Source organism: Lynx canadensis, chromosome A2 (genome assembly GCF_007474595.2).
Source record: "Lynx canadensis isolate LIC74 chromosome A2, mLynCan4.pri.v2, whole genome shotgun sequence".
Taxonomy (NCBI): Eukaryota; Metazoa; Chordata; class Mammalia; order Carnivora; family Felidae; genus Lynx; species Lynx canadensis.
This window is the reverse complement of record NC_044304.2, coordinates 4,799,669-4,817,975: the sequence shown is the minus strand read 5'-3', so window position 1 is coordinate 4,817,975 and position 18,307 is coordinate 4,799,669. Positions and strand designations below refer to the sequence as shown.

Sequence of the window (18,307 nt, the reverse complement as noted above, 5' to 3'; positions counted from 1 at the left end):
CTCTACTTAAAATTGCACCCCCCCACACAACACACCTAGCACTCTCCATCTTCTCCTCTGCCTTGTGTTTTTCTGGGGCACGGTGTATTCCTCTTATTTATTTTGTATTGTCAGTCTGTCCCCTTCACACACTAGAACATCCACTAGGAGAGGATTCTCAGTATAGTTTGTTCACTGCTGTGGCCTCAACACCTAGTACATCGCCTGGTACCCGGGAGATGCTCAACAAAAGTTGGGGAATGCGTGAACCCATATTTTATAGATGGGACACCTGAGCCTCAGTGAGGATGTATCACTTGCCTGAGGCCACACAGGAAGGAATGAAAAGCCAGATACAAGTTCTCGGAGCCCAGAGGCCATGCCCCTAACCACCGTACCACTGCACCTCTTTGAACCACACCAGGCTGCCTCCTGATGCCACGAAAGAGGTTCGGCACATGACAGGAAACACATGTAACACTCTCCTGCCCAGCAGCCTTTGCACGGCGGTAGGCTGACTCCACACAGGGCTCTCAAGTCACCAGGGGCAACAGAGCACTTGGCCTCATCTGGCCAGAGGGAGGAAGTTCCCTCCTGACCTCAGGGAGATCAGCTGAGCCTTGAGACTTCTTCCCCCCAGTCATGTGACATCTCAAGGGGCGAAAGGGGCTATGACTCATCGGCCCTCCTGGATGGGGTAGGCCCAGCTGAAAAACGGGGGGCTCCCTCAGACAGCAGGAATGACTGAGGTTAGACCACCGCAAGGACTTCTCGGTAGCCCAAAGCGTGGGAGAAGGTGGCAAAGGACAGGAGGCCTTTTAACCAAAGGTAGGAGGGGTGTGTGAATACATTTCCTCCCCGTTGGTGAGGCGAACCCCTCAGCCCCCCTCCCCCTTCCACCAGAATATCGGAGAGCTGGGCTGGCATCTTGCCCATATGCAAATCAGCACCCAGACACTTCCCCTTTGCCTGCGGGCCCCTCACCACCCGTGCCCAAGACAAAGAAAGAGCCACAGAGTTTGGTTAGCTTGCCACCCTCCTCCAGGGAACCAGTGTGCAGGGACGGAGGCCCCATTTGGTGGCTGGGGGCAGGGAGCAGGAGAGGGACCCACAGCTGAGCACAAGTGCCGCAATCCGCTCCCCCACCCCCAGCCCAGCCCAGGGAGCCACCGGAAACAGGAAATGCCTGTTACCAGGGCTTGCTCAGGGAGACAGAGGAAGCGGGGGGCGCCTCCGTGTTCAGCCCTGAAGCCCCTTAATCTTGGGACTGCAAGACCTCATCTTGCAGACCAGAGAGGCTGGGCATGCTGTGCACTCTTTTTGAAGCCTGGAAGCAGGGGTGCAGAGCATCACCTCCTCGTCCTGGCCTTCAAAACCTACCCCCCACGCCAGCCTGTCTCTCTTCTCTCTCCTCCCCTCTCACCCCAGCACACACTCAGCTTCTCAGTGCCTGTCAAGGGGGTCAGAGAGACATGGTTCGACTCCCAGCCCGGCGGCCGCCCGCTGAAGAAACTTGGGTGGGTCACTGCACCAACTTGGGGGGGGGGGTGGGTCCTCATCTTCACTCTGGGCATGAAAATACCAACTGAATCTCCACTCCAGCACCTGGCCCAACAGTCAGACTCATTCATTCATTCATTCATTCATCAAGCATGTATTGAGTGCCTACTGTGTGCCAAGGCCTGGGACCCGGTGGTGGCCAACACAGACCGAACCCCGTCTCTACAGAGCTCGCAGTCTAGTGGCGAGACAGACACTGAACAGACAGCGACATGACACCGTTAACAGCGGCGGTGAGTGAGCACGGGAACCAGCACAGGGAGCCACGGGAGGGATCTGGTGAAATGGCAGAGGTGTCTGATAAAGCCAAGGACCGAGGGGTGGCGAAGAGGGAGGAGCAGCGCTCCAGGCGACCCTCACACCCCCGGGGGCTGGGATGTCAAACGGTGCCACCAAGTTGGAAGGATGGCTTGGCAGTTTCCTAAAAGGTTAGACATTGCACCTACTACGCGATGCATTCTCCCCACCCCCACGGCGTCTACACAGAGAAATGAAAGCAAACGTTCACAGCAACCATACCAGTGGTAACCAAAACATGGCCACCCAAAGTGTCCATCGACGGGAGAAAGGATTAGCAAAGTGGGGGGGCGTCTGTGTGCTGGAATACTACTCAGGAATAAGGCAGGAAGGACTGATGCACACAGCACTACAATAAATCGCAAAAGAAGGTGCCGAGTGATAGAAGCAGACTACCCCCCCCAACCCCCTCCCCCCAGCCCCGGGTGGCTCAGCCAGTGAACTCTCCGACTCTTGATTTCTGCTCAGGTCAGGATCTCACGGTTTGTGAGTTCGAGCCCCACGTGGGGCTCCACACTAACAGCACGGAACGTGCTTGGGATCCTCTCTCTCCCTCTCCCCGCCCCTTGCCTGCTCATGCTCTCTCTCTCTCCCTCTAAATAAATATATAAACTACATTTAATTTATAGAATTTATAAAATATATAAAATAATATATAAATATATTTAAAAAAAAGAAGTAAGGGGGCGCCTGGGTGGCGCAGTCGGTTGGGCGTCCGACTTCAGCCAGGTCACGATCTCGCGGTCCGTGAGTTCGAGCCCCGCATCGGGCTCTGGGCTGATGGCTCAGAGCCTGGAGCCTGTTTCCGATTCTGTGTCTCCCTCTCTCTCTCTGCCCCTCCCCCGTTCATGCTCTGTCTCTCGCTGTCCCAAAAATAAACGTTGAAAAAAAAAAATTAAAAAAAAAAATTAAAAAAAAATAAAAATAAAAAAAAGAAGTAAACTAAAAGGGTACATAACATATGGATCAGAGGATGTCACATGAGAGAACACCTCTAATTTGCAACCACCCCTTCATTGATTCAACAAATATTTATTGGGCATCACCTAGGCCCCAGGTACTGATTCCAGTGCTGGGGATACAGCTGTGAACAAAAGGGATACACACCCCTGCCCGTGCGAGGCTGACGCTCTGGTAGAAGGAGACACACAACCAAAGTGTTTACACGAATACATATGTGGAGGGGGGGAGGTATTAAGGAAGAAAACTAAGTGGGATTAAAGGGATGGAAAGTGCCAGGAGGGGGTGCAGTTTTAAATAAGGAGGTCTGGGAGGCTTCACTGAGAATGTGATGTCGGTGCAAAGCCTTGAAGGATGGAATGATCCAGGTGGGTGCCTGCCTGCAGAGGGACAAGCCAGGACAAAAGCCCTGAGGCAGGATGCTGCCTGGTGCATAGGAAGAAGAGGTCAGAGGCCACTATGGCTGGAGCAGAATGAGAAAGGGGGAGTGGGAGGGAGTGAACAAAGGGTAGTATTTGCCAAAACTGGAGAGCAAAACTGTGCCATCAAAATGGGGCGGGTGCTTGTCCCCAAGCACCCCCCCTTTGGCCATATCTCTGAGTCCTTGAGAGGGAAGCACAAATGATTGATGCCTTTCCCCCAGTTCCCCCAGTCCCATGCCCCAACACAGAGCACACTGAAGGGAACAGCCGCACATCTCTTGGGGTGCTGGATGCTGTACTCAGGTGGGGATCATTCCGAGCCCCCAGGACAAACAGGCACAAGACAGACAACCCCAGGTGGATTTCTGGAAACACACTATCCGCTGAGCAGCACATGAAGGTGCTGTGGTGTTCCACCAGGGACTGGAGGTGACTTGGAGGAAGCCGGGGACATAATGACGGCAGGAAGATCTCTGATGGGTTGTCTAGAGGAAGGCTGATGAGCTGTGTGGCTGGTGGAGAAATCCTAAGAAAGGAGATCTGGGTTTGATCGAAGATTGAGCTGAACTCCAAAACCACCAGAGCCATTAGAGCTAAAAAGGACCCTGCCTTGCAAATTAAAACCGCTGCATTTCGTCTGTTCTCAGGCAAATAGCAGTAGCAGCTGCTCCCGTTGAGATAATACACTGAGCTCAAAGAGGCAGTCACTATGAGGACCGTTGGCCTGCTTGCTCTCAGAGCCATTCCCTGCCTGCCATTTGCTCTACTCTGTAGCAAAGGGAACTACATTTCCCAGGCTCCTTTGCACCCTGGCTTCCAGGTAGGCTTAGCCAATGGGATGCCCAGGCAGGAAATCAGAGGGCGGGAGAAAGAGAAACCAGGGTATTTCTCCCTCTCTTGCTGTGCCTCTTCACAGCAACAAATATGTCTCCTTCCTGGTCTCAGCTCCCTGATGATAATAGCTCTTGAGCAACGTCCTGGATCCCCTGCATGGTTCTGGCCTCTGGATCCTAGTCACGTCACCTCTTCTACTGTTTCTCTAGCCTAGTGGCCACTCTCTGGGTTGCCTCAGTATTCCCCATCTGTCTGCTCAGCCCCCCCATCATCCATGAGCCATTCCCTGAATTAAATCCTCTCTGAAAGATCTAAGATGATTTCTGCTTTCGTGGCTAAACCCTGACTGAGAAAACCAGAAATGTGAAGCCAAGACTATCTTCTAAGGTTCATATGTCCCTTCAAAGAGGCAATATTCATAGAGTGCTTATGGTGGTCACAGGTTTGGGGTTTCAAATCCCAACATAGCTACTTGTTACTTGGGCAACTCACTTAAACTTTCCATGTTTCCATGTCCTCATCTGTGAGACTAGGGTTAATAATCAGTAACAGATTGTGCTTTCCAAAGATGGCCACAAACATATCACCCATGCAGCAAGCTCTTCTGCAGTGTGATTTGTCACACCACCCTCAGGGGGTGGAGTCTGATTCCCCTGCCCTGGAATCCAGGCCGGTTTTGGTGACTGCAGCAAAGCGACACTACGCGGTCTCCAAGCAGGTCAGCGGCTTCCACCTTGTGAAAGCCACTTGGTCTCTCCGCACTCCTTCTCAAAACCCAGTCACCATGTTGTGAGGGAGCCCAAGCCACACAGAGAGCCCGCATGCCAGTGCTCCAGTCACCAGCCCCAGCTGAGCTCAGCCTTGAGTCACCCCAGCCCAGACTGTGAGTGAAGGGTACTCCAGCTGATTCCAGCCCTCAGACATTCAAGGCTTCTCATCGTGGGGCTGACAAACCATCATCGCCACACTCCATTTGAATTCCTGACTCACAGAATCTGTGAGAATTCTAAAATAGTTGTCCTACGTCATCAAGTTTGGGGTGCTCCGATTCACAGAAGGGGTAACCTGAACGTAATGGCACCTACTCCATGGATTTGCTGTGAAAACCAAAGGAGGTAATAAGTTTTACGTACTTTGGACAACACTTGCACATAGTAAGGGCTCCATGCATCGGACCTGTTTCTATTGTTGTTATTTATTATACTTTCCAACACTATTCCTGGTCCACTTCAGAAAACTGTTCCTTCCCAAGTACCAACACCTCACTGTACTCAGGTGGGGATCATTCTGAGTACACTTTCCTCTTTGGCCTCTGGACACTACATCCTTCTGGCTTCCTCCCTCCTGAGTCACTGGCTCTCTTCTGACTCCTTGGCTGCTTCTTCCTCCTCTCCCTGACCTCTCCATGCTGCTGCACCCTGGGACTCAGACCCCTTTCCTTCTCTCTCTCTCTCTCACCCCGCCTCCCTCTCCAGATGATCTCATCCACCCGAATGAGTTTGTTTACCAATCACAATAGGTTCTGCTTGCGGCATGTGACGACTTTACAACCATATATGCTCACTTAATTCTTGTGACAGACCTATAAGGGCATGGGCTATCGTGACCCCCATTTGAAAAGTGGGAGATGAGTCACGGAAATTTCAGTAGGTCATCCAAGATCCCACAGTCAGACTGGAACTCAGACCCCCATGCAGCTAGAGTCCTTGCCCCTCAAACTGGGTTCTCAGCCTCAGCATGATTGATATTTCAGTGTCTGTCCTGGGATTATATAGGACAGTTAGGATATCAGCAGCACCCTGTTCTTTACCCACTAGATGCCAGGAGCACACAACTCCCTCCAGTAGTGACAACCAAAAAATATCTTCAGGCATTGCCAAAGGTCCCCTGGGAGGACAGAGCTACTCCCCACCGCACTAACCATTAGGCTATGCGCCTTCCTTCTCCATGGTAACTCAGCCCCATCAGAACTCCTCAAAACCCGGCTCTCCCCAGCCTTCCAGTCTTAGCAGACAATGCCCCCATTTGGGCAGGTTCCTAAGTTATAAGCTTAGACAATATCTTGCCTCCTTTCGTTCACTTCTACCCCTCCCCCATCTGGACCATCAGAAACTCTGATTGGCACAACCACCAAAATGGGAACCCATCCATTAGTCCCAAGTCCTAGTCCATGGCACCATCACATCCCTGTGGGACACCTCCATCGACTCCCTCTGCCCATGTCCCCTCACTTCCATTTCTATCACCCTTACAGCCTGGTCCCCCACAGAGCAGCTACTAGGACCTGTCAACCTACCAGTCTGCTTAACCCTCCAAGGACTTCCCATCCACGTTTAATTTTGCACACGTACCTACAGCCAGGCCAGTGAAGTGCCCTCCTCCCCAATCTTATTCCCAGCTCTCTCCCTTCATCGTTCACCTTCCTTCAGAGCCCTCCTCACGACAGGGCCTTTGCACAGCATTTGCCCCCCCCCCCCATTCTTCCCAGAACTAGCTCCTTATCCTACAGCTTTCAGCTTGTCTTGACCACCCTCCAGAAGCATGACCCTTCCTCTTCTCCAACTGACCCCTGGCCTATTTTGTCTGCAGCACTTATCGTAATATTTTGTTGATTTTCTTGTTTACTGTCTATAGTGGGTTGAATGGTGGCCCTCCCCAAAAGATGTGACATCAGATGCGTAGAACCTATGAATGTGACATTATTCAGGAAAAAAATAATAATAAAAGGACTTTGCAAGATGTAGTTAGAATCTTGAGATCATGAACATCCTGGATTACTGGGGGGGGGCACTAAATCCTCCAACAAGTGTCCATACACAAGATACACAGAGGAGACCCACAGATACACAGATGCAGGGGAGACAACCTTGTGAAGACAGAGTGACACAGCCAGGAGCCAAGCAACGCCTGGAGCCACCAGAAGCTGGAAGAGGCAAGGAACTGTTTGCCCCCAAGAGGCTCCAGAAGGAGCTTGACCCTGCCCACACCTTGATTTCAGACCTCTAATCTCCAGAACCATGAGACAATATTTTTCTGTTATTTTAAGCCTCCCAGTTTGTGATCCTTTATTAGGGCAGCCACAGGAAACAAGTACACTACCCTCTCCCCCACAAGGCCATGAACTCCGGAGGAGCAGTGAGTGTATCTGTTGTGTCCTATCCCATAAGCCCTGCACTCAGCACAGCGCCTGTGGCTGATACTAAATAAATGATTATTCTAACTCAAAGAAGCTCACAATCTCTTCTTTACTGTCCTCAGACAGTATTATCCATGCACGTCTCTTTGGACCCTCCCCAAGACAGGAAGCTCACTCCCTCCAAAACAGAGTTTCTGTTTTGGACACTTTGACATTGGACACTGTCTGCAGATAGTTTGTGGTCACAACTGCAGGGGAGAGGGTGCTACATGGGTGGTTGGAGGTCAGGGATGCCCTCCAAACATCCTGCAATGCACAAGGCAATCCCTCAGGACAGAGAAAAGATGCAGCTTCCATGTCAACGGTGACTTGCGCTGAAGTTAGTACTTGAAGCCAATATAAACGTGGGGGGCCTCCTGACATCTACTCCCCACTTCTCTGCCACAGACCCTCGGTGCCCCTGTGGAACCATGCCCCCGTCCTCCTAATCTTGCTCCTTGGGTGGGGACCCCTCCTCCCAGCCCCCCCTCCCCACTTCTGGAATGGGGTTGTGACGTCAACCCAGCCATCATAAACACTGTATTCTACCAACCGCAACATGTTTGGAACAGACACGTGACACACACACACACCCCCCCCCGTCCCCCGCGCAAGAAATCTCGCCATGAAGCATAGATGGGCTTGAGTGCCCATTTTCCACTGCACACAGAACTGCAGCATACGTTTGGAGCAGCAGGGCATCCTTGCCCACCTACGATTAGGGGAAAGAATGGCCGGAGAACGAAGGAAAACCACTCAAAGACAGCAGAGCCAAGAGAGGGGGGCGGGGAGGGGTTCCTGAGACTGTCAGAGCCTCTGGATCCAGCGGACTGAAGACGTTTTCCTCCCAAGCTTTTCACTTAGGGAGCTAATAAATCCTATGTTTACTAAGCCAGTTTCAGTGGGGTTTTCTGTCACAAGGTCTAAAATTCTTGGTTAAAACTTTCTGCAGGACTGAGCTCAGAATTGCCTCAAATGTCAAACTTCTCCGACTGAACATCCCTTATTTCTTCCCCAGGGGACCTGACCCCCAAGTTCCTCCTAAAGTCCAGGTCTCAGAACACCAATCCCTGCTATCAAAGGTCGACAGTTCATCTCTGCATTGTGGTGAGGTCTTTAGGAGCTCAGCTATGCCCACCCAACACAGCCTCAGGTTCTGCCCACTTCCTGGCCATTAGTGTTAACAAGGGAGACAAACAGAACTTATTTTGGCTCCTCAAATATGCCCCAACCTCCCACACTCAATCGGCATGTCTCCTCTTCCAGGAGGCCTACCCTGATTGCTTCTGGGGGTTTCCTCCTCTCTGTCGGCCCACAATGCCCTGGCCCCACCCACCCATCATGGACTGTGCTCCGCTCCTTTGTACTGCCCATTTCCTGGTCTACTTCAAAGAGCTGCATGAGGTCTGTGTCTCGTTCATCATGGAATTCTCTATCACCTGCACATGGCCTAATAAAAGGGAAATGTCTATGACGTGGGTGGGTCATCATTATTATTACTAGCATCATCATCATTTTTCCCATTTTATAGATGAGAAAACCAAAGGCAGAAGAGGCCTTGACACTTGCCCAAAGTCACATAACTAGGAACTAGTAGAAGCTGGACTGATCCCAAGCAATCCATACTTAACCACTGCTAAACCACTACCACTAACCAATAGTAAGTAAGCCTCACAAATACCCATTATATCAGGGATCAATTGGAAAACTCTGTAAAGAGACAGATAGTAAACTTTTTTTGGCTTCGTGTCTTTGTCATGACTACTCATATCATGAAATCAGCCCCAGACAAAAACGTCCATAGATGTGTGATTTGTTGTGTCAATTAAATTTGTTTCTGAAATGAGGCAGCCACCTGATAAGTGATAGTTTGTTGTTCCTGTATTAAAGGGACAATGAATAGATGGATGAAGTGGAATAGTCAGTAAATATTTACTGAGCACCTACTACGTGCCAGGTGCTGTTCTAGGCACAGGGACACAGCTGTGAACCAACAGACAAAAAGCCTCTCCCTGACAATCCAGTGGGGAGAAGTGGATAATAAACAAACAAGTAAAATCTATGTAAGTCAGAGGGCGGTAAGTGCTACGGAAAAAATAAAACAAGAGAAAAAAAACAGACATGCAAAGGCCCTGAGACTGGGATGGGGCTTGGTAGTTTCTGGGAACAGCAAGGAGGGCTCTTGTGGCTGGAATAGAGTGGGGAAAGAAAGTCCTGAAGGGTGACATTCCCCAGTACTAGACCCAGAAGGAGGTCAGTACACAGAATAAAACGTTAGAAGAGAAGGCACGATACCAAATGCTGATGCTCCCAGACTTCCAGCCCCATCAGCCGTAGTAGATATTTTCAGATAAGATCTTCTGGTCAACCCAACCCAACCTACTTTGCTGCAATTTTCTCCCACCCGGCTTCCCCATCCCTAGCTGGATCCCTCCCCTGTGGCTTTGGTTCAAGCCCTCCTTATTCCTTTTCCCACCATGGACTCCTCCAAGCCAACCCCTCCAGACCTGCATCTCTGAAGGCAGCGAGGCATCACTCCGGGGTTCTACGACATTGACTTTTCTATGTCCACCCAACCCATTTCCTATCCTCCCTGGCTCCCAGCCAGACCATTTTCAGCCTCTCTTGCAGTTGGAGGGGGCCATGTGATGGAGTTCTGGCCAATGGAACAAGAATGGAGACAACAGCACCACTTCTGGGCCTGGCCCATGACAGCCTCTCATGGGTTCCCTCCTCACACTCCTCTCCCCTACCTTCTGGGATAGAGACGGCTCCAAGGGCTTTAGGGAGAGAAGGGCCATGGGATGGGGAGAGCCCAGGTGCTACAGGGACTTTGTAAAGAAGAGCCACCCTCTTAAGCTCCCAGTTGACCCAAACTGGATTGTGATGTGAGCAAGAAGTAAACTCTTATTGCCACCCAGGTGAATAGTTTGTTACAGCAGCTAACATCACACACGCTGACTTACGCCACATCGTACAGCCAACTCAGACTGACTGAAATCAAATTAACCAAAAGAGTGCCTCCACCATTTTAGCATTTGCTAAATTCAGCACGTCAATCACATTAATAAGGAATTTAACTTAACCTATCACATTTAAGGCTCACCCAAGCCTTAAAGGTGCTATTCACATCCCACTTTATAGATAAGACAACCAGGGCTCAGACAGGTTAAGCAACATTTTCTTTCCTTCAAGATCATAAAGGTAGTAAGGTACCTGAGTTGAAATTCAAGCCAGCCTAATATGTTAAAGAGTTTTCTAAAATCAATAAGAAAAAAAGGCAACAGGTCCCCAGAAAGGGGAAAAAAAAAATAATGGGCAAATGAAATGAACAGATATTACTTTGCCGAGAGAAAACAGAAATAGGAAGGAGAGAGGAAGAGGTTCAACCTCACGCAGAATAAGAGAAATGTAAATTGATCTAGAGTGAGCTTTATCACCCCATTAAGTTGGCAAAGCTCCAAAAGCTTGACAAGAGAACTGTCTGTGGCGAGATGAAGGACAGTAAGCACTCTATATGCGTTGCTAGTGGTAAATGTAATTAGAACAGTCCACCGGGGAACAATCCCATATGGAGAACAACTTGGCCACATCTGCCAGAAACACTAAGGCTCACACACTTTGGGCCAGCGACTCCTTCTGAGAACGTATGCCATGAATACACTTGCTCATTGGTATGGCAGCAAACAGTAAAGATTTCTATGTAGCCAGGACTTTTCTACGTTCTTTAGAGTAATCCATTACCTGTCACAGCGATGCTTAAAGGACAGGGATTTATTATCCCCAGTTTACAGATGAGGAAACTGAGGCACAGACAGGTTAGGTAACATGCCAAGGTCACAGGGTAGAGTCAGCAAAAGTGATTCGTGGACAAGGTTTAATGGCTGCAGTGATGTATCATAACAAAAGCCTGGTACCACCCAAGTGTCCGTTGAGAGAAGGATGATAAAATAATGATCACCCAGCTGGAGCAGTGGGACAGAGGCATTTTAGGGTGACTGCGGACAGCAAGAACCCCAGGACCGGGCTGCCCACGGTTCCAGTCCCCAAGTCTGCCGCTTCCAAGCTGGGTGCCCTGCAGCAGTTACTCAACATCTCTGTGCCTCCATCGCTCATAGTGAAAAATGAGGATATTACACCTAACAGGGTGTTGTGAGAATTAAACAATGTAAAAAGTGCTTAGAACAGGGATCTGCAAACTGTTTCTACAAAGTTCTGTATAGTAAATATTTCCAGCTCCACAGGGAGGACAGTCTCTGGGGCGACTGCTCAACTCGGTAGCTGCAGCTGGAAAGCAGCCATAGATGATATATGCATGCATCAGTGGGGATGGCTGGGTGCCAGTAAAACTTTATTTGTAAAAACATGCTGTGGGGGCGCCTGGGTGGCTCAGTCGGTTAAGCGGCCGACTTCGGCTCAGGTCACGATCTCGCAGTCCGTGAGTTCGAGCCCCGCGTCGGGCTCTGTGCTGACAGCTCGGAGCCTGGAGCCTGTTTCCGATTCTGTGTCTCCCTCTCTCTCTGCCCCTCCCCCGTTCATGCTCTGTCTCTCTCTGTCTCAAAAATAAATAAACGTTAAACAAAAAACAAAAAACAAACAAACAAAAAAAAAACAAAAACAAACAAACAAAAAAAAACATGCTGTGGTCCAGATTCCGCTGTTGGACTGTAGTTTGCTGGCCCCTGGTTTGGACTAATGCTTGGCACATAGTTAGCTCAACAGAAGTAATTTGTTTAACAAATGGATTATCCGGCATATCATACAGTCATTTTTTTTTTTTTTTTTTGAATGAGGACACTCTCTCTATATTGATTTGGAAAGATTCCCAAGACGATTATCAAAGCGAGGAGAGCAAGATACAAAGGAACCAGTTGTATGTACCATCTTTCAAGTTAAGGGAGTAGGGTAGGAAATAAGAACCTACATTTCTAGTTGCCTATGTTCGCAATAAATTCTGGAAGGATATACAGTCAACTTAGAAAAAAGTTACTTATGAGGAAAGGAAGGAGCTGGGTATCTGAGGGACACGACTAGAAGTTAAACTCTTCCCTGTGCACCTTTTTATGTGTTTTAATATTTGAACCATATGAATGTATTATTTAACCAAATATTTTAAAGCCTTTTGCAGGCTCTCTGTCCCCTAGCATAGGATTTCTCAACCTTGGTACTATTTTCGATTGTTTTCTAATTTGAGAGAGAGAGAGAGAGAGAGAGAGAGAGAGAGAATGAGCAGAAGAGGGGCAGAGGGGGAGAGAGAAAAAGAGAGAAAGAGAGAATCTCAAGCAGGCTCCACACTGAGTGGACGCGGGGCTCGATCCCACAACCCTGGAATCATGACCTGAGCCGAAATCAAAAGTCGGATGCTCAACCGACTGAGCCACCCAGGCGCCCCTCAACCTCAGCACTATTGATGTTTGGGGAGATCATTCTCTGCTGTGTCGGATACTGAGCGGCATCCCTGATACCTACCCACTACATTTCAGTAGCATCTCCCAGACATGATGGGGCCAAAAACGTGTCCAGACATTGCCAAATGCCCCGGGGGGGGCAAAATCACCCCAGCTGAGAAATACTACCCCAACCCAAATTCCTGCTTGCCATTATGCTACCCACCCTCCTGCTACCCCCCGTCCTTCCTAAACAGACAGTTTACCAGGCGTTTTCAGGTGTCACGGACCGTGCTAAGCAGTGCTGAAATAGTACAACCGTCCTCCCAATAAAGGTGCCATTTGTACCCATGTTTCACGGATGGGGAAACTGAGGCTCAGAGAGGTGAAGCCAGGAAGTGGTGCGTCAGAATTTGAACTCTGGCCCCTCAGAGCCACCTCCCTCGAGCTGAGGCCCTGTTCTAACTCTCCTGCCCTCTCCACTGCCTTGCCAGTGACCGGGGCATTCACAGGCTGGGGACCTTGACATCATCCAGGGCCCAGCGCCTGTCCCTGCCAGGTCTAATCAGCTCCCACGCCCTGGCGGGTCTTTCCCACAATGACTGTCACATTCATCCCTCCCTCCCCAGTCCCTTGGCCTTACACTTTCATCTCTGCCACTCAGACTGCCAGAGGAAGGAGCTGAGTTAGGCTGTCTGCGGCTCAGTGTGCCGTCTGTGAGGATATCAGATCTCAGAGGGACCATCCAGTCTCAGAGAGACTCCCCCTGGTCCGACCTCAGTCATGAACCCCTCCCACCAGACTCTGTGGGCACCCACAAGCTCTCACCTCAGGGCCTTTGCACTGGCCGCACCCCTGCCAGGAGCACTGTATTCACAGCAATTCCCTGAATTCACAAGGCTCATTCCCTCACTTTCCCCAGGGCTCTGCTCACATGTCACCTTACCAGCGAGGCCTCCGGGACCCCCTATTCAAAAGCGTGACCCGCACACTCCCGCGCTCCCTCCCCTGCTTTGTTTTGTCCCTCCCCTCCCCACAAGTTAGACATTGTCGGTCTCGCCCACTGCAATTGGGGCTCCTCAGCGACAGGGCTCTGTGTGTGTGTCCTTCCCACCGTCTCAGCACCAAGAAGAGGCCTGACCACACATCGTAACTGGTGATGCGTGAATGCCCTCTTCCAGCCCTCTTCCCTGGAAACAACCGAATGTGGCACCTCACCTCCCTCCACCTTACTGGAGCCACCTTTTAGCTTCCAGCACACATCCCTGCTAGGAACAGCGCCCGGGGCTGAGCTTCGAGGGGAGACGAGACGAGCAGGGGCAGGAAGGCACAGAGCTCCAGATGGGGAGGACTGGGGGACCCCCTTGTGCAGCCTGGGGCCTGACACAGCTGGGCACAGCAAGCCAGAGCAATGAGAGAACTCCTACTCGTGCTGCAAAACATCACACAAATGTCCCCTCTTGTATAAAGCCTGACATCACCCGGCAATGTCTTGCCTTTGCCTCAAGGGCCCCCAGCCCAGAGGTTCCTCCCTGGGTCCCAGTCCTGACAACACAGGGCTAGGGGTGTCTGTGTCTCCCAGCCTGGGAGCACCCGGAAGGCCACGCCTGGGTCCTCCGCACGGCCCGGCACAAAGACAGAAGCTGTATCCCTGCAGCCCCCCAAAGCCTCCCTCCTAGACAGTAACCCCACGTCCCCGTGCCCTTCCCTGGGGAACCAGCTGTAGGCTAGACGCAGGCAGGGGTGGAAGTTCATCCTCAGGTCTACCCACTTCCTGATTAGCTGTTGTTAGAGCCTCACTGGGGACCCTGACTGCCTGCCAGCCTGGGGCCAGACGGGACGACGACGTTTGGCTGGAAGCTGGGAGGTAAGCAAATGTAGGCAAATCTGGGATGGCCTGTGGCCAGAGGCGCTGGGCCTCAGGAGTTCCCTCACCCTTACAGGAAGCCCTGCTTAGGCTAAGGAGGGTGGGCCACCCACCTCTCCCACCCCATGGCCCTGTCCCTGGGGAATGCCCCCAGGGACCCCCCCCCTCCTCCCCCGCCATGGGCCCACTCCCCTCGCATCTGCACATGGCCTCTCGGACCAGAGAAAAGGCCCCAGAACGATGAAACAACGCACAGATCCCGGCACAAAGCTTTCATTCCAGAGTGGAGCCTGAGGGCCAGAGGCCAGGGTCCCCTCAGACTCCCAGGGCAGGTGAGGCAACCAGAGCCCCCAGACCCCAGCACGCACGGCCTCCACCCTGCACCCAGGAGACCACAGCAGCCCAGAGAAGGTGCTACAGACAGTGGCCCCAGTCACGTTATCTCCTCCGCCCCCACCACATTCAAATAGGGATTTGAATATGTTTCCTGAGCCTGGCAGGGCCAGCTCAGTCCATCCACCCTCCCCGGACCTGGGCCCTTGCAGAAAGCCCTACAGAGAAAGGGCAGCTGTTTCTAGGCTCCAAGACCCCAGGATCCACTCTCGGGCTCAGGACCAGGGGCTTTTCTCAATGCCACCTAGGGATGGGGAGAGCTAGGAAGACCAGAGCCCAGGGGCCCACAGCCCCCCCACCCACCCCATGCGCCCCACACGCCCCAGGCCCAGGCAGGAAGCGAAGGGGAAGAAGATGTGAGGGGAAGGAAGGGGCCCAGGCCCGGGAGGAGGAGACACATGTGGGGGAAGAAGTTGGTGGAGGCCCCTCCCCCATAGGCAGAAGTGGGGGGGATGTCAAAGGAGGCCCAAACCTCAGGCACCCCATTGGACACCTAGGGGTTCCCAGGTGTCCCTCAATAACCCCCACACAGCCCCACCTGGGGCCTGAACCTCGGTGGACTCAGTCCGGGACCCGAGAGCGTTAACCCCGAGTTTGCTAGTTCTCAGCCTGGACGTGCACTAACTCAGAGCCTGTTAACCCACTCCTGTTAACCTTGGGTGAAATACCCCAGAATCTCAGAGTTTACCGCCCCCTCCAGCCGCCCCCCATCCTCCCCTCCACGCCAGCCCCAGAGCTGGGAATATATCCCCTTCCACGTCACAAGCCCAGAGTTTCAGTGCCTTACCCCTCCCGGTGCCAGCCCAGGGTGCACCCCCCCCCCCAACTCCCAGCCCTTGGCTCACCTGAGACATCTGGGGGCGCAGGTTGACCTCACGCAGGTTGATGGCGTGGGGCAGCAGGTTGTTGAGCAGCTGGCACAGAAGGACGCCATCCCGCAGGGCCTGCGCCAGCTCGCACACCTGGGCCCCATCCCAGGTCACGCGGTGGCCGGGGGGCAGCACCCGGCACTGGATGAGCCAGTGGGTGCACTGGCGCCACAGCTCCATGGCCGCTGCCTCGCCGGGCGGCCCGCGCCCTCGCGGCCTCCACCGCCGGCCTGCCTGCCTGCCTGCGCTAGCCGGCCACCACTTCCTCTTTGCCTGTAACTGTCGCCCCGGAGGCGGTAGAGGAGGCGGAGCCATGGCGGGGGCGGGGCGGGGAGAGGCGGGAGCATCGGCAGTCCGGCCTCCCCTGTACAGGCCTCTTTTCCCGCTCAACACAGCGCACCTAGGAGTGGGGGGCTGCTGCTGGAGCGCCTGAGGCCTGATGCCCTCCGCCACATCCAACCCACGAGCAGTACCCCCCCCCGGGGCAAAATACTCAAAATCTGCTCTCTTCTGAACCCTCTCTCTTCTGCCTCCACTCTGGCTTGGCCCCCCAACATCCTAGCTTGAATCAACACATTCCCCCCTCCCCCCTGGTCCCCAGGCTCCCCCCCTGCCCCCCCCCCCCACACACACACAGTCTATCCTCCCCACAGAGGAGCACACCTGTGAGCACCCGGGTCAAGTCGTGATGCCCCCCGTTCTTACAGCCCACCTCCCTGCAGCCAACGAGGCCCCACATGACACATCCCTGTACCCCTCCTTGCCCTCATGTCTCCCACTCACCACTTTCCCTCACTCAGCCTGCCCCGGCCACGCAGGCCTCCTCAACTGTTTCTCCAACACATGAGGCCACCGCAGAATTTTGCCTCCAAATCCTGCCACAGGGCCTTTGCACATGCTGCTCCCCCTGCCTTAGGCAAGCAATTTCATGGCTAGCTCCCCGGCCCCAGCAGTTCTTCACTCCATGTCACCCTCTTAGGAAATCTTCCCAAATCTCTCCATTTTAAATCACAGCCCTTCTTTCCCACTTCCCCGTGTTAAGCCCTGACCACCATCCGACAAACCTGACATTTTATACACTTGTTTCTTTGTTGCCTATTTAGAAATGTGTCTCATTTGTTCCCAGCACCTGGCGCATATACACGCGCTATAAAACTTTCTTGAATGAATAAATAAATGGTCGGAAGCTTTTTTTTTTTTTTTTTTTTTGGCTCCACCTCTGATGTTTATCCCAAGCTCATGCATATACTGCCATGCCCCTGGCCCCGGCCCCCACCATCTTTTTCCTTGTAGACATCGATGGTGTTCTGCGTTAGTCTATTCTTTTAGCAAACACTTACCATCTTCGTAGCCCTTATCTCCACCTGAAAACATCTCGTCTACAAGGTCTCTCTCTCTCTCCACCTCCACCCCACTAAGCTGAGCAGACTCCCGCCCATCTCACAGGCACGCCCCTCAGATTTTCTTTTTTTAATTCTTCCAACCACTAGGGGGCGCTAGACCCCCACATTGGACAACCACCACCCCCCCCCCCACCCCCCCCCGCCCCGCTCTACTCTCTGCACCGAAACTAGGCGGGAGGGGGTCAAGGAAAAAAACACTCCCCTCAGCTCCTCCTCCTCCGCCTCGAGTCTCTTCCACATTTCGCTGAGGGGGAAGCCAAGCCTGGAAATCACCAGCTTTGCGATCCCGCAGGCACCGAAACTTTTCATCCCCAAGCGTCCTTGGCGCTCTACGACTCAATTTCCTCATCTGTAAAATGGGTGATGGTAACCTTCACCGTTGAGAATTATGGTAGGGATCAGAGATGGTGGGGCTGGGCCGCACGGATGAAAGCGAGGACGACAGGATGGCGCTCCAGGGCTCGGGGTATGAATCCCACCTCCGCCACTCGCAAGCCGGGTCAACCTGGGCAAATGGCTTGGCTGCCTCGCGCCTCAGTTTCTGCATCTGGAAAATGGGGGTGATGAAAAATTAGTACCTCCTTCACTGACAGGTCTATGTGAAAATTAAATGCGTTGAAGCAGGTCAGGCAAGCAGAACAGTCCTGGCATACAGTAAGCGCTCAGTAAGTGTTAGTTGCGGCTAGTGCTTTCAAAACTGCTATTATTGTGAGCTCTCAATACACGTGGCTAGAGCGTCCTTCCTCTTGTTCCAAATCTTTCCGTGCTTGCTCCAAGCATCACGGTGGAAGCCCCCCTCCCACCTCCTTCCTCCCACCAGGGAAACCACCTGAACGTCTCCCCCCCATGAGCCCCCAGAGTCGAGCTCCTCTCCCCTCGTGCTGTTACTGGTGGAGGCTGTCGTGTTTTCCCGCATCTGTCTCCACAAAGCCCGACACCCACTGGAGTTCCCTTCCGGGAAACCCAGGGGGACGGTCTGGAGGAAGCGCACCTCTCTCTACGTCACAGCAGCCGTCGCCCCCGCGCTTAGAGTGAGCCCGTAAAGGGCCGGCCTGTCCCCGCGCGGGCCCCTGGGAGGCGAGGAGAGAGACACCCCTTACCACGTCCCTAGGGGTCAGGGATACTTGGGACCAGCCTTGCGGGGAAGAGAGGAGCGGAGCT

General features: G+C 52.7%; 1 protein-coding gene across 1 annotated transcript in view; it reads right to left on the bottom strand.

Moving 5' to 3' along the window:
• The window catches only part of VAV1 (vav guanine nucleotide exchange factor 1), a 47,720-nt gene extending 31,465 nt beyond the window's left edge, over positions 1-16,255 (bottom strand). The window contains 1 exon segment of the mRNA XM_030293838.2: positions 15,720-16,255. Within this exon segment, the coding sequence (XP_030149698.1) occupies positions 15,720-16,058 (339 nt within the window). The 5' untranslated portion in view covers positions 16,059-16,255.
• Positions 16,256-18,307: the final 2,052 nt, after the last annotated feature.